Source organism: Equus asinus, chromosome 12 (genome assembly GCF_041296235.1).
Source record: "Equus asinus isolate D_3611 breed Donkey chromosome 12, EquAss-T2T_v2, whole genome shotgun sequence".
Taxonomy (NCBI): domain Eukaryota; kingdom Metazoa; phylum Chordata; class Mammalia; order Perissodactyla; family Equidae; genus Equus; species Equus asinus.
Genome location: NC_091801.1, coordinates 31,808,805 through 31,835,222, shown reverse-complemented (window position 1 = coordinate 31,835,222; position 26,418 = coordinate 31,808,805). Strand labels below are relative to the sequence as shown.

The following is a 26,418-nucleotide window of genomic DNA, read 5'->3' as shown; positions in this document are numbered from 1 at the left end:
CAAGCAGTGCCATGTCTGCATGCAGGATCTGAACTGGAGAACCCCGGGCCGCCGAAGCGGAATGTGTGCACTTAACCACTGTGCCACCGGGCGGGCCCCTGGAAGACTCAATATTGCACAGAAGTCACTATTCCCCAAATTGATCTATGAATGCATATAATCTTAAAGTATCAGGAGGCTTTTCTATGGAAATTGAACACATTTGTAACATTTACACTATCAGACTTCCAGACTTACTATAAAACAACAGTAGTTAAGATAGTATTATATTGGTGCAAGTACAGACAAATGAATTAATGGTACAGAATATAGAGTCCAGGACTATACAGCCCATACATATACAGTCACTTAACTCAAAAGTGTTGCTGCAACACAATGGAGAAAGGGTGACCTTTTTAATAAATGGTGAAGGAGTAATTGGGCACCCATATGGAAAATATGAATCTTGACCTTCTACTAATGCCATATGCAAAAATTAATTGGAGATAGATCCAGACTTGCAAAATTCTTGAATAAAAATTATGCCCCTACAGTAACCAGAAATATCTTAAATAACACTGAAAAGAACCAACCATTAAAAATTGATAAATTAAACTTGCTTAAAATCAGAAACTTTTGTTTATTAAAAATCATCATTAAGAAACTGAATAAATAAGCCACAGACTGAGAGGAGATAAGCATATTACATACATGTGACAAAGGAATCAACCAAAATTTATAAAGAATTTCTACAGATAAAACAGAAGAGACAACCCAATTTAAATGAGCAAAAGACTTGAACATGTGCTTCACAAAAGAAAATATCTGAATCGCCAATAAGCATATATGTTCAACTTCATTAGTCATAAAGGAAGTACAAATTAAAATCACAAAGGAATGCCATTTACACCCATAAAAAATGGCTAAATATTAAAAAGACTGACAGGGGCTTGCCCCGTGGCCGAGTGGTTAAGTTCGCGCGCTCCGCTGCAGGCGGCCCAGTGTTTCCTCAGTTCGAATCCTGGGCGCGGACATGGCACCGCTCATCGAGCCACGCTGAGGCGGCATCCCACATGCCACAACTAGAAGGACCCACAACTAAGAATATACAACTATGTACCAGGGGGCTTTGGGGAGAAAAAGGAAAAAAATAAAATCTTAAAAAAAAAAGACTGACAATATCAAGTGTTGGTATGATTGTGGAGCAACTGGATTTCTCATAGATTGCTAACTGGAGTGTAAGTTTGTGCAATCACTTTTGAGAGTATTTGATAGCATCTACTAAACCTAAACTCAGGTTTAGTCTATGACCCAGCAATCACGCTCTTATGTATATGCCCAAGAGCTACACAAATTGATTCTCAATTTCAAATGAGAAACAAATGTGAAGGACATGAAGAAGAGCTGGAAAGAAATGAAAAAGAAGTGCTACGATGGGGCAGGGGCAAGTAGGACTAACAGGCATTAAAACACATTACTACTAGGCATCTATAATAAAATGTGATACTGGCACATGAACAGAAAATACCAATGGAAAAAGAATAGAAACCTGGTGCCCAGACCTTGGTTTCTATTCCCATTCTCCAGTAAAAGGAACCAGGTTCTCTGTGGAAAAAATGACTAACTATATGTCAAAGGAACACAGGATCCAACTGAAAGAGCCCCCAATGGCCAAAGCTGAAACAATTTGAGCAACAAAATATATAAAGTAGTTAGGATTGTAGCCCAAGTTATAAAATAAATATCCACAGCTCCATACTGATATAAACGAATTATTGATAAACAAATAATTTGCAGAGAACAGACAAATCTCCTGTGCAGAAGAATTCCAAATAAATTGTGTAGATATTCCACTCCAGATAAAGGAGCAAATAACTCCTCCCTCCTTAAGTGTGGGCTGTGCATAATGACTTCCTTCCAAAGAGGACAGAATGGGGGGAAGAGGAGAAAGTGACTTTACAGTGAAGGAATCTGACACGCACTACTGCAGCCAGGTGATCAAAGTAAACATTAATAGTCATAAATAATGTTGATAATACGCATCCTTGAAGTGACGTGATGACAACGGCACTCTACCTCTGTGATATTCCTCCCCCAAACCCATAACCCCAATCTAATCACAAGAAAAAAATTAGACAAATTCCAATAGAAGAGTATCCTACAAAATACCTGACCAGTGCTCCTCAAACTGGTCATCAAACACTGGGAAAGTCTGAGAAACTGTCACAGCCAAAAAGAGTCAAAAGAAACATGACAACTAAACGTTATGTGGCATCTTGGATGGGATCGTGGAACAGTAAAAAGTCTTAGGTAAAAACTAAAAAGAGTCTGAAGAAACTATGGACTTTAGTTAATAATTACATAGCAATATTTTTCCATGAATTATAACAAAAGTAATGTACTAATATGAGATGTTAAGAAGGGGAAGCACTGTGCAAGTCAGGGGAGGGGGCATATGAGAAATCTGCTCAATTTTTATGTAAATCTAAAACTGTTCTAAAAATAAAGTCTATTAGTAAAAAAGAATAGAAAGCTCAAAATTAATTCAAGTACAAATGGAAATTTAGCATATGATAAAAGGGGTACATTAAATCAGTGAACTTTTTAAATAAAAGTTCTTGTAACAAATGATAGCCACTTGGAGAAAGCGAAAATTGATTCCATACCACCCAGGAAACACTGAAATAAGTTCTAAAAAGATCATGGATCTAAATGTGAAAATCTGAAACTATATGCCTCCTAAAAGAAAATATGGATAAATTCTTTTATGAACTCAGCATGAGGAAAGGCTTTCTAATTATGACTCAAAAATTAAAAGTGATTAAAAAAACGACGTATAAATTTAAATACCTAAAATTTAAAACCAAAAACTTTAGTATTGCAAACAACAAAATGTCTTAATCAAAGTCAGAAGACAAATGAAAAATTGGGAGAAAATATTTGTAGCATACATCACACACAAAGGGTTAATCTCTTCAAAATATAAAGAGTTAAAAATGAAGACAAAGACTAAAATCCTGATGTAAAAATGGGCAAGGGACATGAACAGATAGTCCATAGAAAAAGATATTCAAATAGCTATTAAACATATGAAAGATAGTTTAACTTCACTCATAATAGGAGAATGTAAATTAAAACTACGCCGAGATATCATTTCTTACCTATCAGATCAGCAACAAATCAATTCAAAAGTTTGTCGGCGGTTATCTAAATGACACTCTAGTGAGACAATTTCATTCACTGCTGGTGACAGTGCAAATTGCCCTGCTGTAGGAGGCTATGCCAATATCTAACAAAACTATAAATGTATGTACCCTTTGATTCAGCAATCCCACTTCTAGAAATTTACCTTCAAATTTCACTCCACAAACGGGAGATGATGTATGAGCAAGTTCATTCATTATTGTATTATGGCATGACATTTAATAGAAAAAATAATGGTAAAAACCTTAATGCCCAACCATAGGAGACTTGTTGAATACATTATTGTAAATTCACACAGTGGAGGGCAAAGGTTCCATAAAAATATTTCCATGAAGATTTTTATGAACTCTTACGGAATGACTTCCAGAATATGTTGATAAGTAACAAAAGGCAAGTTATGTCACTTTTGTGTAAGACAGAAGATGAAATAAGAAGATAGATACATAAATACATACATACATACATACATACCCACACATATACATGCTTACATGTACTTCTTGATGCATATATATACGTGTATATGTATTTATTATCACAAAACGAACATAGGGAAGATAAAGCTGAAACTAATGGAATACTTATATCTAAGATGCTAACAGGGGAGAAAAGAGATTTAATATACCTTTTTCATATACTTTTGACCTTTGAAAATTGTAAATATTGTTTCAAGACTTTTTAAAAATCTAAAATTGGGGGCCAACCTGGTGGCATAGTGGTTAATTTCATGCATTTCAGTTTGGCAGCCTGGAGTTCTCAGGTTTGGATCCTAGGTGCAGACCTACATGCAGCTCATCAAATCATGCTGTGGCAGCATCTCACAGACAAAATGGAAGAAGATTGGCACAAATGTTAGTTCAGGGACAATCTTCCTCAAGCAAAAAGAGGAAAATTGGCAACAGATGTTAGCTCAGGGTAAATCTTCCTCACCAAAAAAAAAAAAAAAAAAAAAAAAAGTAAAAATGAATGCAAACAGAAACAAATGAACCTAACCATACAGTAAACAGATAAAAAACAGAGGAAACAATGAATTGATTTGAGTAACTTTTAAATAAAACATGTTGACTGTTCTCTCGCAATGATGCAAAAGACAAGAAGAGTTGCAGAGTTATCATACACCTAACTTAGCATGTTAGTTGTGATGTGGTATTTGGTGTAAATAATTCTGAAGCTATTTTGAGTCTTCTATAGAATATAGCATATGAATAAGTGCATTCCTATTTTTGAAAAATAGTGTTCTCACTATAGGAGAAGAATATGTAAATGTGGAATGGGGGAAAATCAGGAACAATCCTGCAACATTGGATTTGAACTGAAGGTATCAGTATAAACTCATGATTATATAGTGGTCTGTGTGTAGGCATATGTGTAATGTCCCAGATTTTGGTTTCTAAATATTATTATTGTTTTGTGTGTGTGTGAGGAAGATTGGCCCTGAGCTAACAACTGTGGCAATCTTCCTCTAGTTTATGTCAGATGCCTCTACAGCGTGGCTTGACAAGTGGTGCTACGTCTGCGCCCAGGATCCAAACCTGCGAACCCAGGGCCGCCCAAGAGGAGCACAAAAATTTAACCCCTCTGCCACCAGGCAGGCCCCCTAACTATTATTTTCCATTAAAAAGAACCAGGATTCCTAGGCCATTTCTAGATTTGTGGCAGAGAAAGTTCAAAGTGAGCTTGAACCTCCTTGGGCCACAAAGTAAAGAAATATTCAAAGATTAATGGGAATGTGACAGAGCATGCAGGAGCTGTTCAAAGGGTTCCCATAATCAAATTTGGACATCAAAAAATAATAATGACAGTAGCATAGTAACAGACTGAATAGGAAAAAAATCCCTGTGTACATAATGACACTAAAATTAATGAGAAAGGAAGCTCTTCTTACAGAAAAATGCCTAGCAATAAATGTAGAAGGATGACTGATTTAGAAAATTACTACTTTGCAATCACCAATGAAATAATTGATTCAGGTACGGTTACCACTGGATTCTAAAACCACTGGGTGGAAACTGTTAGGGAACAGGAAATACACGAGATCTCTAAGTATCACCCACATGTTACTGATTACAAAGAGAAAAGCATCTTTACAATGGAAAGACCTGGTACACACCACCTTAACCAAGCAATCAAACTTAGCAGTACTACAGCTGATCCTGAAGAAATAATAAGACAAATTTAGATTATGGCCTATTCTACAAAATAACAGGTTTGGATTCTTCTAGCACATCAATGTTTTGAAAGACAAAAAAAGTGGGGTGAATTTTCTGGATTAAAGGATACTAAAGGCACATAACCTGACACTTAATGGGTCCTGGGCTGGGAGAGAAAACAGTTATAAATGAAATTTGAAGGACATTTGGGAAAGTTGAATATGGACTCTAGGTCAGATAATATTACTGAATCAATATTAAATTTCTTAGGGGTCATAATGATATTACAGTTATGTAAGAAAATGTCTTTGTTCTTAGAAGACACATGATAAATTACCAAAGATGAAGCATCATGATATCTACAACCTATTTGGAAATGGTTCAGCCAATTAGAACAAATATATAAATACATGAATAGGTATACATATATACATATATGTGTGTGTATATATATAAAGAGAGAGAGAGAAACAAATGCGGCAAAATGTTAACAAGTGGTGAATTTAGGTCAAAGGGATACAGGTAATCATTGTACTGTTCTTTCAAGTTTTGGATAGTTTGAATTTTTTCAAAATAATAAGTTGGAGGAAATGTTAATAAAGACTTTAAAGAGGTTAAATAACTTGCCAAACTTCACGAAACTCTTTGAAACACCAGAAATAATGCCCACTTCTGACATTTCCCTGAACTTCTCTTCACCCAACCATTTAACTAGGGCATTCTTCCAGAAGAATGGGGGTGAACCAGAGGAGATCAGCACCGGACTCAGATCTGCCTTCTTCGCTTGTTGCTATTTAAACAAGAGCATGTATTCATTTTACTTTTGTGGTATAGGATAACCTTTTGTTCTTGGTGTGTATTCATTATTGTTGCTCCTCTGGCCCTCCCTCATCTTTTCTATAAACATAACTGAATTACCCACCATTGAATTTGAGCTTGCTTCCCAAATGTATTATTCTCATCAGTTTCATCCAGCAACTGGAAGGCTGAAGCGCCCTGATGAGTCCCAGAGTCCTGCCAAGCGACGCCGGAGGGGGTGAAATGCAGGGTCTTTAGATAACAGATCCCTTATCCTACCCTTTAGCTCTTAGGCTCCAGCAGTACATAACATCTCCAGATTTCTTAAAATATAGCCTCTTAGCAAGCTCTGTGTTTGGAACAAAAGTGCCAAGTCTTTTGGAGAAAACTCTCTTTTACAATATAGGAGCAATGGGGTTCAAATTTGTTTTGAACATCAAGAAAACCGAGGAGCTCCCATGCAATTAGCACAAAGGCGATCCAAGGAAATACAATCACCAGACGATTGATTTCACTTTGCATTGCCACACTGGTATGAAAGCCACATGGGCAAAATTTTTACTATTCTTCCATGAAAATTTTAACTTTATTTTAAAAGTGTTTATCCTTATCTCCTTTTGCCCTTACAATAAAATAGTAAAGTCGTGGCTCTAATATTCTCTCCACCTTTCCGAGACTGATGGTGGTGAGATGACTTGCAAGAAGCCATTCAACTGCCTCCTATAGAGGTAAGATTGGACACCAGAGTTCTCAGCCTTGGGATTCTCGCTGCCTAATTCTAACCATGCCAGTTCACAAGGTGAACCATGCTGTTCTATACCTTATTTTGCATAACCCTAAATTTACTAGGACTTGATAAGCTAGCGGGTTTAATCTGTTCATGTTTTTTTCCATAGTTTCAGCCTCCCTTTAACATTACAAATTACTAAATACTCATTATGCACAATTTGGAAAATACAGAAAAGTAAAAAGGAGAGAAGAAATTGCTCACAATCTCCAACCAAAATACTGTTTACATATGGCTATCAATTTATCGTAAATATTTTACTGACCTCTGAAGTATACCACTTGATTATTTTTTATTAAAAAATAAATAAAAATACTCATGTAACTGTCACCAGCTACCTGCCCTAAGTTGTTAGATTTACTTAGGCTTAAAGAGTTGCATGTTGCTTAGAAGCTTGACTATCTGCTTGACAAATGCCATCAGTATTTAATAGTTCCTCAAAGTTGTTTTTCAGGGAGATGAACAGTCACCCACCAACTCAAACTGGCTCAGACGAGTCCAGACCACAACTGCAGAACGAACACTGCACAGACGGACCGAAAATTGTGCTAAAGTAATATGCCCTCATTAACATCCTAAGTTCTCCTTCTCTGGGAGGGGCAAACAGCCACTCTTGGAACATGTGATGTATGTGGAGGCATGTATCTAAAATGTGCATGTGCCAGCCTATGCCTGCCTCTACATAGAATGACAAAACTTCCTTCTTGCATATTCATTCTATACCCCAAATAAAAGGCACCCACTCCTCATGCTCCAGGGGCCATAGCTTTGTGTAATTATTCCCATGGTCTTCATTTTCTTTGCTGCATGCCACAAATAAAACTTTCTGCTTTATGTGACAACTACTTCTGGTGTGGTTTGAATTAACTTGCCAAGAATGGGACTCACATTTGATCTGGAGTCATAACCACCACCCAAACCAAGAAAAAGAACATTTCTAACATCACAGAAACCTCGCTCATGCCTCCTTCCAGCCAGCAAACCTCAGCTTCTATCAGGATGGAAAAGTTTGCATTCTGTTTGGACTGGTTTGGAACTTTTTATAAATGGAATCACACCTTCTTTATGCATTCTTTTGTGTCTGGCATCCTTCTCTCAACATTTCTTTTTTGGTTTTTTTTTTAAGATTGGCACCTGAGCTAACAACTGTTGCCGATCTTTTTTTTTTTTTCTGCTTTATCTCCTCAAATCCCCCTGGTACATAGTTGTATATCTTAGTTGCACATCTTTCTAGTTGTGTCATGTGGGATGCCGCCTCAACGTTCTCTGACGAGCAGTGCCATGTCCAAGCCCAAAATCCAAACCAGCGAAACCCTGGGCCACTGCAGCGGAGCGCTGGGACTTATCCGCTTGGCCACGGGCCGGCCCCTGTCAACATTTCATCTGCAAGATTCATCCATGTTGTTCCGTGTCATTGTAGTACATTCTTTTTATTTGCTCTATAGTATTCCATTGTGTGAATTTACTGTAATTTATTTATGGATAATTTGGCTTTTCTCCAGTTTTCAGTATTACAAATAATGCTGCTATCGAATTCTTGTACATGACTTTTGAAATACCTATATACTCCTTTCTCTTGCTTATATGATTAGATATGCAATTTTATATTTAGTTTTAGTAGATATTGCCAAACAGTGCACTAAAGTAATTGAGCCAATTTACACTGTCAACTTAAAAGAAAATTTGCCTGTTATTTTATCTCAAAATGAGTTTATTTGGGAATAGCCGAAAGAATCACAATTTGGGATGTGCATGCTACAGCAAACCGTAGGCAAATCCCATGGCAAACCATAGGTGAAACAAAGAAAGAAGTGGAGCTGCCTTTGTAAGAAAATAAGGATGGAGGGAGGGCTGTTCTAAACAAAAGTCCACTCGGGAAAAGTAACAATTCAAGGTGGCAACGGCTTCCCATTGGCTGAGCTGCAGAGTTTCTCATTGGCTCGTCTGTTGCCAGTGGGGAGAGAAATCTTCCTTCAGCAGTAAAGTAGTTTTATTTCCTGTTGAAGATGCCTGGTCCTCTCTTCCTGGTTGGTGTAATTGAGGATGTATGATAGGGCATGAGCGCTCCACCTACAGCCATTCCCTGCTCCAATTTAGTTAACGGCTTCTTTTATCAATTTGCACACAATTTGTAAGAGTTTATAAGCAATCTATGAGTTCTATTGGCTCCGTTTTAGGTGAATATTTTGAGTGGTTTTTGTTGTTGTAAGGGAGCTGTGAAATATTTCATTGTGATTTTATATTGCATTTCCCTCATTACAAATGATAATGGATACTCTTTCATGAGTTTATTGGCCATTTGGATATTATCATTTGTCAAATAGCTGTTTAAAATTTTACCCATTTTTTTTTAGTTGCATTTCTGCCTTTTGCTTATTGATTTACAAGAGTTCCTGATACAAATTCTTTACTGCATATGAGTAACTGCAGATATCTCAGTCTATGGCTTCTCTTTTTACTCATAAAGGTCTCTTTGGTACGCTGAAGTTCTTAGTTGAAGTTCTTAGTTTCAATGAAGACCAATTCATCAATCATTTTCTCTACTGTTCTTTACTGTTAGTGCTTTTCTCAGTGTGTCCTCTGGGAAATCTTTGTCCTAAGGGTATAAAGATTTTCTTCTATGTTATCTTCCACAATCCTCGTTATTTTTACCTTTTACATGATCTATGATCCATCTAGAATTGATTATTGTGTATGAGGCAATGTAGTGAAATGGGGTCAAAATCTATCTTTTCCTACCTGAATATCCAAACAACCCTGCACCATTTATTAGAAAATTTTCGTTTTCCCACTGCAATATAGTACATGTTTGTGACAACTCAAGTCACCATTTACCTGTGTCTGTTTCTAGACTCTTCATTCTGTTTCACTTATCTCTTTGTCCATCACTGAAACAATGCTACACTTTTAATTTCTTTTATTTATAATAAACCTTGATATCTAGTAGCCTAGGTCTTTCTACCATGTCCTTCTTTAATATTTGATTAGCTATGCTTGGCCCTTTGCTTATACATTTCCACAAATAGCCTGCTGAGACTTGAGTGGGATTGCATTGAATCTATAAGTCTAGTTGAAAAGAAGTGATATTTTAACAATATCAGGTCTTCCAATTCTTAATCATGATATATTTATTCATTTATTTTGGATTTATTTACTTTCTCCAAATAGTATTTTATAGTTTTCTCATAGAGGTACAGCCTTTGTTACATTTATTTCTAGTTATCAAGATTTCTAATATTATTGCAAATTATATCACTTAATTTCCATTTTTGAAATGGTTGTCACTAGAATATAGAAGTATACTTGATTTTTCAATGTCACTAAATTATTAAAGTAATAGTCAATCTAAATATTATTTTGCATTTTTTTATTTTTATGTGTACAAAAATATGACATATGTAAATAACACTATTTTAATTATTCTTTTCCAATCTTTATTATTTTTATTCTTTATCTTGCCATATGGCAAAAAAATAAGGCCTCCACTATAATGTTGAACATAAGTTGTAAGAGTGACCATCCATCACTCATCGCCAATTTTAGGGGGAAACTGTTCACTATTTAATTATTAAGTAAAATGTGTATTACTGAGTTTTAGTGGATATCCCTCTATCAGATTAAGAACATTTCCTGTTAGTCAAAGCTTGCTATGAGTGTTGAATTTTATGAAATATTTTTCTGCTTCTACTGGAATGATATGATTTTTACACTTTTATTATATAAAGGTTGATTTTCATATATTAAACCTAACTTGAATTCCTGGAATAGATTCAAGTTGGTCATGATTTATTATCTTTTCCATATATTATTAGAATCATTTTGCTAATTTTTTTTAGTATCTTCATGTCTATTTTCATGAGAGAAATTAACTTGAAATTTTCCTTTCTTCGTTTGCTATCAGGATTATGCTGGCTTTGTAAAATAAGTTGAGAAGTATTTTATTTCTCTATTCTGTGGCAGGATTTGTGTAAAATTAATTTTAATTCTTCTTTAAAAGTTTTAAATAATTCTCTGGTAAAGCTGTCTGGGCCTGGAGTTTTCTTTTGGGAAAGGATTTTAATTTGTTTCATTTGTCTCTTTGTCTGGAATTCAGTACCTTTAATAGAATTCTCCTCTATGTCAGTTTAGCGTTTTATGAGAAATTCATCCCATTTAATCTAAAATTTGAAATATATTGGCATAAAGTTATTCATAATAATATATTTTTGCTTGTCTAAATGACTGTAAGATCTGAAGTGATATCCTCTTTTCCATTCCTGATGTAACTTGTGCCTCTTCTCTTTTTTCTAGTTTAAGTCTTGCTAGGGGCTCTCACATAATTGATTAAACAAAAAGACTTTGGCCATTTATGAAGAGTAACTTTTGGCTTGTTAAGTTTTCCTATGGTTCATTTATATTCTATTTCATTGATTTCTGGAGTTTTGTTGTTAATTAATTTAAGATGGATGCTTACATAATTTGTTTTTAGCTCTCTACTTTTCTAAACTATGCATTTAAGTCTATGAATTTCCCTCCAAGCTCTCCTTTAGCAACATTTCTCAAGTTTTTGTGTCTCACATTTTCATTTTCATCTTTACTCAGTTCAAAATATATTTTTCTTTGTGTTCTTTATTTTATCTATGAGTTATTTAGAAGAGTGCTGCTTAATCTCCAAACAGTTGAGATTTTCCAGATATTTTTACCTAAATTTTGCTTAAGTCCACTGAAGTCAAATTACATATTTTATATGATTGTAATGCTTTAAAATTTGATGAAACTTGCTTTAAGATAGAGAAGATGGTCACTTTTAAAAATTTTCCACGTACACTTGAAAAGGATATTTGTTCCGTAGTTGTGTGCAGTGTTCTACACATAATGATTAGGTAAAATTGGTTATTTGTGTTGTTAAAATCTTCTATATTCTTATACATTTTTATATTAGGTACTGAGTGAAGTGTGTTAAAATCTGCAACTATATTTATGTGGATATTTCTGTTTTTCTTTTTATTTCTGTCCATTTCAGCTTTGTAAATTTTATATGTGCACACAAGTTCATTATAGTATTTTCCTGTTGAATTGGCCTTTTATTCAGCGTAAAATCGAATCTATTTTTGTTAGTACAACAAAAACTACTGTCTTTTGTAGGCTTGACCTTCTGATCTTTAGGTGCCCTTATATTTGTCTCTTCTAAACAAAATATAGTTGCATTTAGTTTTGTTTTAAATCTAACCTGACAATATTTACTTTTAGTCAGAAAATTTAGTCCATTTATCTTATATACAATCACTGATGTATTGAGTTTAAATTTACCATCTTTCCATTTATTTGCTATTTCGTATGTTTGTTCTTTGTTCCTTTTGTCCTTCTTACCTCCTTTGATTAATCTAATAATTTTTATCATTCCATTTCTCTCTTATTAACTTAATTATACATTTTTATTATTCTTCTAGTGGTTACTCTAGAAATTACAAGTATCCAACCTAATTAGAGTCTCCCTTTAACTGATAGTTAGCACTTTTCTGAGCAAAGCAAGTAGCCTAAAGCACTTTAATCCCATTTAACTTTCTTCTAGATTTTCTGCTATTATTATTTTTAACACATTATTATTATAAGAAATGAATCTTAATTTAAACTTAGTCAAAATATTTACTTTTTATGTGTTCTTCACTGCTTCCTACATTTCTGTTTCCATTTTAGATCCTTTGCCTTCTGTCTAAAAATAATTTTGCAGGACTACTGACTGCAAATTACGTCAACTTTTATGTGTCTGAAAATGTGTTTATTTTTACCTTCATTTTTAAAGTATAATTTCCCTGTGAATTGAATTCACATCCCAGTTGTTTTCTTTCAGCAGTTCAAAAATGCTTTTCCATTGTTTTTTACTTGCATTTTGCCATATACCCAAAGATAGTGTACCTTTACCTAAGGATATTTTTTAAAATTTTGTATCCTTTTATCTTTGGTTTTCTTCAATTGTACTACTCAAATGCTTGAGTCTCATTTTCTTTGCATTTATCCTGCATAGTTTCATAAAGCTTCTTGAATCTGTGGCTTGGTGTCTTTTGTTTGGGGCGAACATTTGTGTTTAAAGTCTCTTCAAATATTGCTCCTGTCCCATTTTCTCTCTCATCTCTGTGACTCCAATTCCATGTAGGTATTTCTGTCATGTCCCTGTCTTTTATTCTCTTTTCCATATTTTCCATCTTTTTTCCCAATGTGCTTCTATCTGGGTAATTTTTAATGACCTATCCTGGAGTACTCTAAGTCACTCTTCTGTTGTAATCTACTCTATTAATGAACAATCTACTCAATTCCTAAACTTAATGATTTTATTTTTCAGTTCTAAGAAAAATGTCTAATATTTTCCTCTTCTCTGTTAAAAATTTCTATCATTTCATATATCCCCTTAAATATATTAATTCTAGTTATTTTAAAATCCATGTTTTATAACTTCAAAATCTTAAACAAACATGGATTTTTAGTCCTCTGTTTTTTCTCTTGGTTTTCCTGGCATGCTTGGACATCTTTTATTAAATGCCAGACATTGTGCATGAAAAACTGTAGAGGGTTTGGATCATTCTGTATTTCTCTAGAGAGAGTTTAATTTGTTTTTAGGAGGAACACAAGAAACAGCAGATCACCTTCATCCAGTCTAGGATGGTCCATTGCCCATAGCGCATAGCTTTTCAGAGGCAGAAAATTAAAACAAAGAGCATTTATCAGGGACTTTTTCTGTGATGGGCCATAAATTGTTTTTGCTTCTCTGGTACCTCAAAACTACCAAAATCTCTGATTATTAGCCTTTCAAGTCTTAGCAGCTGCTTTCTGCTTGGTTTCTTGGCAGTTTCTCCTGTGTGTGTAGGTTCTAAGTTGGCAAGTGCCTCCATTAAAACGGCTGGCAAAATCTTCACCTCACTGTTCTGCAGCTTCCTTCTCTCAGGAATCTTGGCCTTCTAGTGCTGGTTGCCTTGGTGGTATTAAACTCCACTATTTGTCTTCCCAGTCTAGTGAGATGGCCACGAATTCTAGGCATTGCCTTCTCTTCAGCCTCCATGCTCTGGATCTTAAACTGGCGAATTGCCAGAGAGGGAAAGTTACACAGATGGTTCAAGTCAGCTCAATGAGCTTCCATTCTTTCCTACATTTTAGCTTCTCAAGTCCTGGGTGACTTTATTGCCATCTGATAATTCCAAAGAGTCACTTTTTTATTTTATCCAGATCTTTGAGTGTTTTTCACCTTAATGGTTTGTATGCTGCCAGCTGGATGAGCCTAAGTCCACTTGCAATTATCTTTTCATTTTTAAAGTAAGTTATAAAGTAAAGAACTTGCAAAGTGATCCAACCAAAGTCTTATTGCTAATAGCTGATGGAAAGCCAAGTCTAGTCTTTATGTTTCCACTATCCCAGAAGTCTATGCCTTGTTTTCAACTATCCTACATTCCTCCAACTAGAAAATACTACTGATAATTACTGTGGGAAATTTTATTCCCTTGTAACATCTCAAGATAGACTGAAAGACAAATCAAATGTCTTAGCTAAATCTATGGCTACTTATAGAGTAACATCTTTGGTAAACCATTAAACATCAATCCTTTAAAGTCTTGAAAGAAGAGAAAGCATTCTTTCAGATCTTTAAATAAAAGCAAATAAATAGTGACTAGGTGATTCATCAACATGATAAAAAGCTCTCATAAAATGAAGCATAGTGAAGAGTTTATATAAATTTTTTACGTTATGTAAAACATATCACATCTCACATTTGTACCATATTTGAGAAATACTTTAAATATTGAGATTTCTTACAAAATTTGGTAGTTTTTAAAAAAATACAACTAAAAACTTAGTAATTACACTAACTAAAAGGTTTATTTTTCAATTTCTTATGAACATACTTGCAGCACATGTATAAATTCAGTCAGATATGCTACGTGAAAATATGCTGCTAAGACCGTCAAAGAGTGTGCTGCCTATGTTTTCTTCTAAAAGTTTCATGATTTCAGGTCTTACATTCAAGTCTTTAGTCCATTTTGAGTTGATTTTTGTGCACGATGTAAGATAATGGTCTACTTTCATTCTTTTGCATGTGGCTGTCGAGTTTTCCCAACACCTTTTATTGAAGAGACTCTCTTTTCTCCATTGTATGCTCTTGGCTCCCTTGTTGAAAATTAGCTGTCCATAAATGTGTGGGTTTATTTCTAGTCTCTCAATTCTGTTCCATTGATCTGTCTGTCTATTTTTGTGCCAGTACCATGCTGTTTGGGTTACCATAGCTTTGTAGTATATTTTGAAATCAGGGAGTGTGATACCTCCAGCTTTGTTCTTTTTCCTCAGGATTGCTTTGGCTATTCTGGGTCTTTTGTTGTTCCATATAAATTTGAGGATTATTTGTTCTATTTCAGTGAAAAGTATTGTTGAAACTTTGATAGGGATTGCATTGAATCTATAGATTTCTTTAGGAAGTATGGACATTTTAACTATGTTAATTCTTCCAATCCAAGATTACAGAATGTCCTTCCATTTCTTTGTGTGTTCTTCAATTTCTTTCAACAATATTTTACAGTTTTCTGTGTACAGAACTTTCACTTCTTTGGTAAGTTTATTCCTAGGTATTTTATTCTTTTTGTTGCAATTGTAAATGGGATTGTATTCGTAATTTCTCTTTCTGCTACTTGGTTTTTAGTGTATAGAAACACAAGTGATTTTTCTATGTTGATTTTGTATCCCGAGACTTGGCTGTATTCATTTATTATTTCTAAAAGTTTTTTAGTGTATTCTTTAGGGTTTTCTATATATAAAATCATGTCATCTGAAAATAGTGACAGTTTCACTTTTCTCTTTCCAATTCGGATCCCTTTTATTTCTTTTTCTTGCCTGATTGCTCTGGCTAGGACTTCCAATACCATGTTAAATAGGAGTGGTAAAAACGGGACAAGTATAAATCCAATGGGTCCTCAAAACTCATTGAGCCCTTGGGTCTTCACCTCACTGGTCTAACACAAGTTCTTTCCAATACCAGGAGTTTTTCAGTGTCCCGTTTCTTAGCTAATTTCCCTCTCTGTGACACAACTTACTGCTTAAGTGATCCACCCATCATCTGTTAGTCCAGAGAACTAGCCTTCCTAAAATGTATCATGAGAAACCATACAGCCCAGCAGTTGACAGATCAAACTGTGAGTGAATCCTGACTCTGCCCCTTTCTAGTTGCATGAATGTGGGTAAATTGCTTTAGAGTTATGAGCCTCAGTTTCCTCATTTGTAAAGTGGAAATAATAGCATCTATCATTCAGTATGGTAGTGAGGAATGGGGCTAAAGTATATAAAGCAACTAGTATAGAATGAGGCATATAACTAACACCATAAATGATAATTACTTTAATATGGTTTTGTAATAAATGTATTTAAACACAAATTAGTAAGTATAGTTTCTACTAAATGAAGAGGTGGATTATTCATTAATAATGAAAGTATTTTGTGTTATAGTCCAAAATGCGACCAAATCCCAATCAAGATTACCATTTTGTTATGCTCCTCTAATGAAGAGATTTGATAACATTTGGTAATATTAAAAATTTGATAAATTAATAAGATATTTGGTTATTTATCATCTACATATCTCAGTAGACAGTGGTGGAAGATTTTAATGATGGTGCTCCCCAAGAATCAGACCCCCTAGAAACACTTATTAAAATGCAAATCTTTGGGTCCCTCCTAAGAATTGTTAAATCAGAATCTCTGAGAAAGAGGTCTGGGCATTTTCATTTTCATTTTCATAAGCATTCCAGGAAATCTTTTTACACTTTGTAGTTTGAGAACCATTGCTTTATGATTAAACAAAGAATAAACCCTGCAGTCCTTAGTTTCTTATACTCTTACATCATCCCTACTAGAGATATTGTGACAAAGTTTGTGTATTCAGGCATCAGTTCTTGGAAAGAAATCAAGTGAGAAAAGTACAAGTATAAAGTCATGATCTCAGCCCTAAAGTTAGAAGGACTAGGTTGGCTGTAATGCAGTGAGAAGTTCAGCTAAGTTGATAATCTTGCTAACTCTATAATGAAAATATTATGACAAGAAGACAAATGTACCCACATGGTTCTAACGATGAATATTCTTAATTCTTAGTACTTTCACTCTATGGATTAATCTAAATGCAGCACAGAACAATTTTAAATATGGGGCACTGCTTTTTAAGCCTCCTGTCATCATCTCAAACAGCATTCTACTCTTTTTCATTATAACACTTACCGTATTTTTAATGCATGTGTCTTACAGTTCAGTTTTTGTTTACTGATCTACCCACAAGGTGAGGCTATCAGCTATGTCATAGTAGGGTCATGTGTATTTTGGTTGGGATACCAAGCCAGCAAACTCCTAGGCACACAATAGATGATAAATATCTATAGAGTGAATAAAATGAGTGTTTTATGCATGGAAAATTTTTATCAGAGTTTAGCCATAATTTTTCCTCTAAATACATGATTTTAAAGGTTTTCATAGTACCAGAAATAAGGAGATCCAACAGCCCACTGGAGAAACTTGGACTCTGGAGTCAGGTAGTCAGTCCCGAGTTTTAATTCCATCTCTATTGCTTTGGCTATGGAACCCATTGACGTATTATTTAACTCCTCTTTCTCTGTTTCTTCATCTCATGACGCCTTTCCAAATGAATAGACTATAAATGACAATTGGATATACAGGAATATCTTTCAAATTCAGAAGGTAGCAAAAATATAGGCAGTGGAATGAAGCCGCAAAATTTAGTAGTTACGAGACCTCTAGCAAGACTTCACTCTTATCCCAGCTGTTCTTTACTCTCAAAATGACTTTTCATGGTAAATTGCAATACGACTAGCTGATATTTTAGAAATCTCACAGATAATTAATAAGTACTCACAGAGTGTTCAAATTCTTGAGTTCCTTGAAGGCGCTCTCAGGAATTTCTCTTATTCTGTTAAACCTCAAGTCTCTGGAAACATAAAAAGGGGAAGAAAGATTATTCTATATCGATTCTAGTTGTGTCATTATTTCCAGAAGTTTGAAAGTCAATTCTCCTTTTTTAATCAAATATATAGCACTAAAGGACTAAACATAATTAAGACATAATTAGGCATGTCATGCGCTAATCATTAAGTATGTTGTTTACAGCACATTATGCAAATGGGGTGCCATATGCCAGTCCAAAGGTGCCAGACAAGTGCAGATAGAGCACTTCAAAGTGTTAAAGACAGTTACTCCATTTGCTTTAGGTTGTATTTGTATGACACCAAAACAAATTCTAGATATGGCAACATGCCCATAGAGTAAATTTAATCTGGAAATAATATTAGTATATCAGATGTCACCTATCAATTCAAAATAACACCATTGCTCGAGTTTAGGCAAAGTTATTAATTAGTTCATTTTTCCTCATAGTCCAGGAATACAATAGGCTTCTAAGGAAGTATTAAAGCAAGTTAACAAAACAATTAGTGTGACAGAGATATTTCTCCACAACCAACATTCTCTTTCATCAATCAACATATTACTTTACTCAGCATGTAAATTATTGAGTGCCAACTACATGCCACACACCATGTTAAGTAACAGAGACACAAAGGTGAGCAAGATATGGTCCCTGCTACTGAGCAGTCATAGTTCCGTTGACGGTGACAAACACATAATTATAGTACTAGTATATAAAGTATTAGTGGTACAATAGAGAGACAAACAAAATGCTGTGCACACACAGCTGACTTGAGTATCGGTCTGCACAGACCCCCTCTATCAGAGGGAGAATAACCTGCTCCACTCCCTGTGATTTTGGTGGAGACAAGTACCTTTCCCTGTCCCCAACAGGGTGACTTAGGCCAGTCAACTGGGGATACTGTCTCTCCAGACACTCTTTCTTCCTTGGGGAGCATATGGCTCAAGCAAAGCCAATTAGGGACTTTCATGAACATTGATATGGCTGCTGAATAAAATAGTTATGTTCTTTACCTGAGATTCAGAGTTTATGGAAAAATGAGCATCTAGGGCTCCTGGCGCCCATCTAGCCCAGACTAGAAAGAGCCAACCTGAGAATAAGCTAAGCAGAGACAAAAATAGGGTCAAAATATGGGTAAAGAAACAAAGCCCTGGATCCAGCTATGCCTGAGACCAAATTTACCCCTTGACTTTTCAGATATCTGAGACAAACTGTAATTTTGATAAGCTTCTGTGTGTTGAGTTTCTATCACCAGTGTAGGGAGCATAGAAGAAAGATAAAATAATTTACTTGGAAATGTGAGACCCAAGGGGATCACATCAGGAAAATTCTACAAGGCATTGGAATGTCAGTTAAAAAAAAAGGAAAAAAAACACATAAAGAACAAAACAAAACTATCTCTATCTCTACTTCCCCTCAATTAATTTCTCCAAATAAAATTCTTCATCTCCATAAAATGTTGTTCTATCTTGGAATACTTCATTCCCAAATCTTTGTAAGATTACCTTAAAATCCTACCTATCATTTTATGTTTCTCCTGAGTCAACTTTGGGAGAATACGCACAATTTCACAGGAGCTGTTATTTTCCATTAAAATAACTCACTGTGTCTATGCCTCTTTGTTAGATGGAATGGTGCTTAAACACTGCACACTGGATTTGATGTGTCTAGACCAGATTTTTAAAGGAAACTTTATAGTTATGTGAGATTCTCCCTATAAACACACAAGGCATAAAGTTATATAGACCTAAATACCCTAGGAGTGCAGGTTTCCCTTAAACATAGAAGCTTTAAATTACAAAAAGGACTTTCTTCTCTCATTAAACCATAATTCCTAATAATCATCCTAAATTGAGATGCCAACAATACAAGAAAGGAGCAAATATAAAAAGATAAATCTTTTTCCTTCTTTTAGGCTTAGAAATTTTTGAAAAATTCAGAAAAGTAAAAATCAGAAAATAATAACCTTGTTGTCCACATGCAGAATTAACAACTGTTTACACATTGATATAGCTGCTTCCACTCATAATTCCACATATTTTTATTTTTACTACACAAATCATATATAAAAACATATTACAGGTTAAAAAAAACGTCTCTTTTAAGCACTATCTTAATTTTAAGTTTGTCTCCTCTCCCTAGATGGAACCACTGAGTTTGATGCCCCTCTTCAGACAGACATATATATGTATGCGAGTAAATATAAGATAAAAAGCATACAAATATAAATATGAAAATAAACATAATGTAGGTAATATAAAAACTGTATCGTCTTTAAATTTATAAAAATGGTATCAAACTTTACATGGTTTTTAAAACTTTGCTTTCCCCCCCTTACTGCATCTTTTCTATGTCCTTCCTTGTGGACACATAAAGATCTAGGTGTTTACCTCACTCTTCTATAGTACTCTACTGTGTAGACAGACCACAGTTCCTTTGTGTATTCCCTTACTAACAGACATTTTGGTTGTTTTCAGTTCTTTGCAACATTATTTACACACAGTATTGCAATAAAAATGCATGCATGTCTCCTTGTGCACGTGAAGAAATGTTTCTCTGGGGTAAATATTTAGAATTGGGATTGCTAGATTGTACGGTACGTACATATTCAGTTTTACAAAATGGAGACAGTCCAAATTTATTTTCAACTAGGTACAGTCTATATATATATATATATATATAAGTAATTGAAAATAATGTGAAAAGATGCTTGAACTAATCACTAAACTACAAATTCAGACTTTTTGCAGGATTAATTTGAAAGTCAAGATGCTATGTGTGTTCGTTATCAAATGCCCTCTTTGTCTTCAAAAGCAAGCAAGAATAAGTTCTCCTGCCACAAGAACAGTCTGGTGAGGTCTCCATTGTCCCAAGGGTTACTCAGGGACTGTGGGATGCAAACCTACCATTCTCACTGGAGAGGCAGCCACTCGGAGTCTCTTCCAGAGAAGCAAAGCGCGCTTAAAGATTGAAAGATTTTCTCCAGGTTGACTTAAATCCCTATAAGGCATATTCAAAGGCCCCCAAATTAATATGTTAACAGTTGGTCTTCTTTGGCTGGTATATTCTACCACATAAACCTTTATAGTTGGTACATTTTAAATTGAAATTCTGGGGAAAGTTTTCCCTTCATAATTTTAATCCCTGCATTTTTAGGATTGCATATGTGGCATTGAACAATGCATTGCTTAGAGTATGGTAAATAGATTTTTATACAATTAAGTGAAAAATTAGATCATTTGAATTCAAATGGCCACCAAATATGGATCATGCTTCTTTCTGTGTAAATAAGTTTAGCCCAAAATATAATTCATTTTCCCATATTGCCTCTGTTTTCCTCAAGGTGTATAACTAACAATTTCACTTACACAAATTTTGTCATATAAGACTTCCCTTAGCATAACATGTTGCACTATATTTTCACTCTTTACATAATTAGAGTGAAAATTGAATTATTATGTATCCTTCACAATTAATCCCATTGTTATGTATAATATTGATAAAACAAAATTCATGATAATAACAACCGCTATTTAACACAATTTTCATCTCATCCATGGTTCATTGGAATTCAATTTAGAAGCAATTCTAGGAATTGCACCAAGATAAAAGCTAAGCCATGGAGTTTACTAGAAGTGGTTAAACAGAATTAATCTGTCTGTCTCTCTGATTTCCCCTAGCTCAAGTTGCTGAAGTTAGAGAAGAAATGCTTCATGCTCTTCACAGCAAGAAATTTGTACTCGATGTATGTAACCAGTAACAGATGGGTTTTTAGCTCAAACTCAATCCCAAACGGTTCTTCTGCCAAAAAGAGTTTAAAATGATTTTTCATTGCAGAAAGAGGGCAAAGAACAAGCACGTGCAGAGAGCAACATGAACTAGCCCCAAATAAATGAGTAGAGCTCAAGATCCCACCAGTTAGTTCCTTGAAGAAACAGTGCACACCAGTGCTAGTGTGCAGCCCCTGGGGGTTACACGGAGTCATACCACGTCCGAGTGCAGAGAAGTCCAAAGACCACACGGTGGGATAGAAAGGCCAGAGCTTGTCCAGATCCTGAGGTTCTCAGTGTATTTCATAAATGCCAAAACTTAGGGCATATTTAATGTTAACATTAAACATTGTTTGTAATTGTTCAATCCACAAAATAATTGCAAAGTTGATTTTTAAGATTATATTCTCTACTGTTTGCTGTACAAATGGTGCAGTCCAGTTTAAGATGAATGTGTTGCTCTTGAAATACTATCAGCCTGGCTCTGGGACTCAGTCCATAATGTTGTTAGGAGATAAAATCAAAATTCTAAATTTGAGCCCCTTCCCAAAGGTGCAACCCAGGCCACACCCCACATCTGGCCCCACTGTGGTGTGGATCATCCCAATAACATCCCAGGTCGGAGGTGCTCTTCAGGTTTGTGACGAGTAGACACTTGGGATAAGCAGGCCACTTTCTAGCCATTAGAGCTATGATCTGGTGCTGAGAGAGCCAAATAAAGAAGGTGAAAGTCTTTGGGAGTGCCATCTTCACAGGGTGATTTCTGACTGAGTGAGCCACTTGTTTCTCTCATAACTGAGAAATAGTCATCCTGGCAGAAAGCTTATCTGCATGAAAAAAGGATCAAGCAGATCAGTACTTCAGACAAATACATTCCTGTTGAAGGCAGGGATGCAACGAAGTCACTGTCCTGGCAAAAGCACACAACTGCAGACAGAATGTCAACAGATTCCCATCTCCCTCAGTTCCCGAAAGGGTGGGAGGGAGCAAGATGACTCTGGTAGCTGGGCTGTTGTCTTCTGCGCCAGGGGTCACCTGTGCTCTCTGCCTCTGGCCCAGCTCTGGAAGCAGAGCACAGCGCGTTCTCTGCTCCCTGCAGCGCAGGCCCCCAGCCACGTGAATCCCAGCCCCACACAGCTGTCGTCCCATGTGCCACCCCTTCCTCCACAGTGTCTAGACGCTGCCGCCCTCACTGACCAGACCTTAGAGTCAGAAGAAGGATGTAAGAGATTTCTCCACAACCTCTCCTCACTGCCCTGAAGTCTTCTTTATCTTTTTGTTTTACAGCCTGTCAGTGAGGGAGTTGGAAATATATTCTCCAGGTCTGAGAAAGAGCACTTGGAGGACGCTACTCAATGCATCTCTGGCCTGATTCCCAGTCGTGTACCCATCTGAGGAATGTTCCTTGGTTTTCTCTGATCTCAGGTGCATTTTCTACTTACCAAGTGCCAAGTGGCCAGAGTTTGAGCTCATCATCTGCTGCTGTTTGGCCCGATATTAACCTACTGAGAAGGTTAATTTATGTGTCAACTAGCTAAGCCATGGTACCCAGTTTTTGGTCGAACACCAGTCTACATGTTGCTGTGAAGGTATATTTTTATACGTGATTAACACCTAAATCAGTAGACTTTGAGTAAAGCAGACTACCCTCCCTAATGTAGGTGGGCCTCATCTAATCAGTTGAAAGTCTTAAGAGAAAAAAGGTGGAAGAACTCTGAAGAAAGGAGAATTCTGTCTCCAGACTGTCTTTGAACTCCAGCTGCAAATCAACTCTTCCCTGGGTCTCCGGCCTGCTGGTCTGCTTTGCAGGGTCTGGACTTGCCAACCCCCAAAATATTATGAGCCAATTCCTTAAAATCAATCTCTCTTTCTTTTGCTATCTCTTAGAGACTCTCTCTCTCTCTCTCTCAGTGAGATTCTATTGATCTCTTCATCCTATTGGTTCAGTTTCTCTGGAGAAGGCCAATACTCCCAATATGACCTTCTCTGCTGAAGTAGAAATGATCATGTCGATTCAGTCACTTATTTCATGAAGCTTTGCTGAAGACCTGGCCCACACTTTGCCAAGCACCATCTCTTGCAAAGGTGGGGCAGGTCATGTCAATGAGTGAAACAGGCTATAGGTAAGAAAGGGTGCCAGGGAAGCAGGATTGAAAGCCTGGGCCAGAGGCCAGCAGTGGCCAAGTGGTTAAGTTTGCATACTCCGCTTCAGCAGCCCAGGGTTTCACCAGTTTGGATCCTGGGCGCGGACATGGCACCACTCATCAGGCCATGCTGAGGCAGTGTCCCACATGCCACAACCAGAAGTACCTACGAATAGAATATATAACTAGGTACTGGGGGACTTTGAGGAGAAGAAGAAGAAAAAAAAAAAAGAAGAAGATTGGCAACAAATGTTAGCTTCAGTGCCAATCTTAAAAAACACAAACAAAGCCAGGGTCAGGAGGCCCAGCTAGGACTTCCAAACCTACACAGAATATGCCCAGTCACTAAAGGGTCTGCCTAGGTCGGACTTGCATATCAGAAAGCTCTAAGGAGGGTGGCCCCGAGGGTCTCTGCTCCAACTTGGTGCTGCTGTGGTGTTCAAGTGAGAATCATTACCAGCTGTACTGAGACCACTGGGTGAGGAGCTCGAGAAAGGGAGGGCAGGCCTCATGGAAACCCTGGCTGGGGTTGGTGCAGGGTGGGTGGTACTGCAACTGATAAACAGTTAGCCATTGATTATTAGGTAGCTAGTAACTAAAGTTTTTTCTTTTCTGCGATTACTGACTATAGCTTTCAGTAGTTCAGCTGCCCACTGTTAACTGTGCTGCCTGGGTAATGTACTACCTGACTCCCACTAGGCTCCTACAGATAACATCGCCCTGGAGCCTGGGTCACCATGTAATGGGTGTTGAACTGTTTTTCAGGAGTTAGGATCCCCTTGTACAGGTCATGCTCGTTGAAACCACCAACTCATCAACTGGGCCTGCACAGATGCCTGATAAGTGACTTTTTGACATCAAGAGGCTAAAAACACCACCCTCAGATCATGCTAACGCCACCATTTTGTGAACATATGTCCTCTGAAGAGGCATGGAGTCTGACCACGCTTATGCAGATCATCAATTACCTCACCTCCACTCACCAAACTCCACATTTCAGACCGCTTTGCCCCCATCCCATAAATATCCCTGAGTCCCCATTTTCAAGAAGACGGATCTGAGTCTTGTTCTCCCCCTTCCTCACTCGGCTGCCTTGTGATTAAACTCTCTCTGCTGCAGTCTTGTCATCTCAGTGTTTGGCTTTCTGGGCAACAGGAAAAACGAACCTGGTTTGGTAACAGTACTGGATTTTTTCTCTTCTTTTTTCCTGTATTTGATACTTATATCTCCAACAATAGCTGAAGTGCCTGTACATAAATAAGAATACTATAAACGCTTCAAAGAAAATACTAGAACAACATTATAACAGTTCTTCAATCTAGCTTCATTTTGTACCTCAATGAAATTTCCAGCACTATTTTCCAGAAATGAATTGCATCCCCTCTCAAACCTAAATTAAATCAGGCTGGAGTGAAGCTCTCTCCACTGAAGTACTGGTTCACAAAAGTCCTGGGAGGAGGAAATCAATTCCTTTATGGGTCTGAGAGTGCTCAGCACTGTCGGGTGCTCACAGGAAGTTAAAACTAGAAGGTACCAGAGGAACACACCCACGCACAAACACACACACACACACACACACACACATAAAGACTAAAAGGTTGTCCTTTTCTTTAAGCTTCCAGTTTCTTACAAGGAACAGGTAGTCCTTTCATAATCTCGAAGAACTTGAACTTTTTTAAAAGAAGTTATCTTACAGCTCAATTACTCCAACATCTGACTTCCTATGTGAGAGAAGAGCCGCGGTGTGTTCTCGTGTATTCATCCCAGCTGAAGCTCAGCGCTGCCTTTTCAAGGCAAGTGTTAATATGCTGCTTCAGAGCTGCAACATCTCATTCACCTCAAAGCAAAGCAAGTGGCCTTGGGGAATGGCTCCCAAGTGTGTCTGCCGACAGAGCAGGCCCTGTCTCCAGGCTCCCACCCACCTTAAACTTGTGCGGAGACTGACGCCCAGGATGGTGGAAGGGCACACTCATCATCCCCCAGACACCAGAGCCAGAGGCTGCATCAGAAAACACATTTCCTGATTTCCATTTTAGGATAATTTCCATCTCATTATCCTAAGCCGAATTCCCACTTTCCTCAGACAGAATAGTTAGTACGCCATTTTAAATCCCTTCTCTTTCAGGGCTTACATGGTTAGAATGAAGAAACACCCTTTATTTGCACAAATGAGCTAACAGTGACAACATTAATGGAAGGTGTTAACCAGTCCAAAGCAAGTCAACCTGGACATGAGTGCCCAGCTGCATTACGAAGGGCATTAAAAACATCTAGATGTAAAAGAAGGCACTGTAATTTTGAAACGGGGTCTTCCTGAATGTGGAAACCTGGAGAAAACAGAAAATTCTGCCAAAACAGTTCCAGATTTCTTCTTCCTCTACGCACCTGATCCTTCTAGCAGATGTCACCAAAGGGTAGTCCTCCCCTCCAGGTCAAAGAGATGCTATCAAGAGAGATGAGGTGGTTTAATTTGTCCTAGACGTTACAATGCTGGCAGCACCGGCTACAGGCTGCACAGTGTTCACTGAATCCCAGGTATCTGTATGTGAGAATGCTGGCCAGCAGCAAAGCTTCTCTCTGAAGTGAGAAGACACCCCACTGCATAAAGGAACATCTTTAGGGGAAGAAGAAGCTCTGAGAGAAT

The 26,418-nt window shown here is 36.7% G+C and overlaps 1 protein-coding gene across 1 annotated transcript in view; it reads right to left on the bottom strand.

Moving 5' to 3' along the window:
* PXDNL (peroxidasin like) overlaps window positions 1-26,418 on the bottom strand; it is a 313,214-nt gene that overhangs the window by 178,305 nt on the left and 108,491 nt on the right. Inside the window, 1 exon segment of the mRNA XM_070480896.1 lies at window positions 17,792-17,863. Coding sequence (XP_070336997.1) covers window positions 17,792-17,863 — 72 coding nt within the window.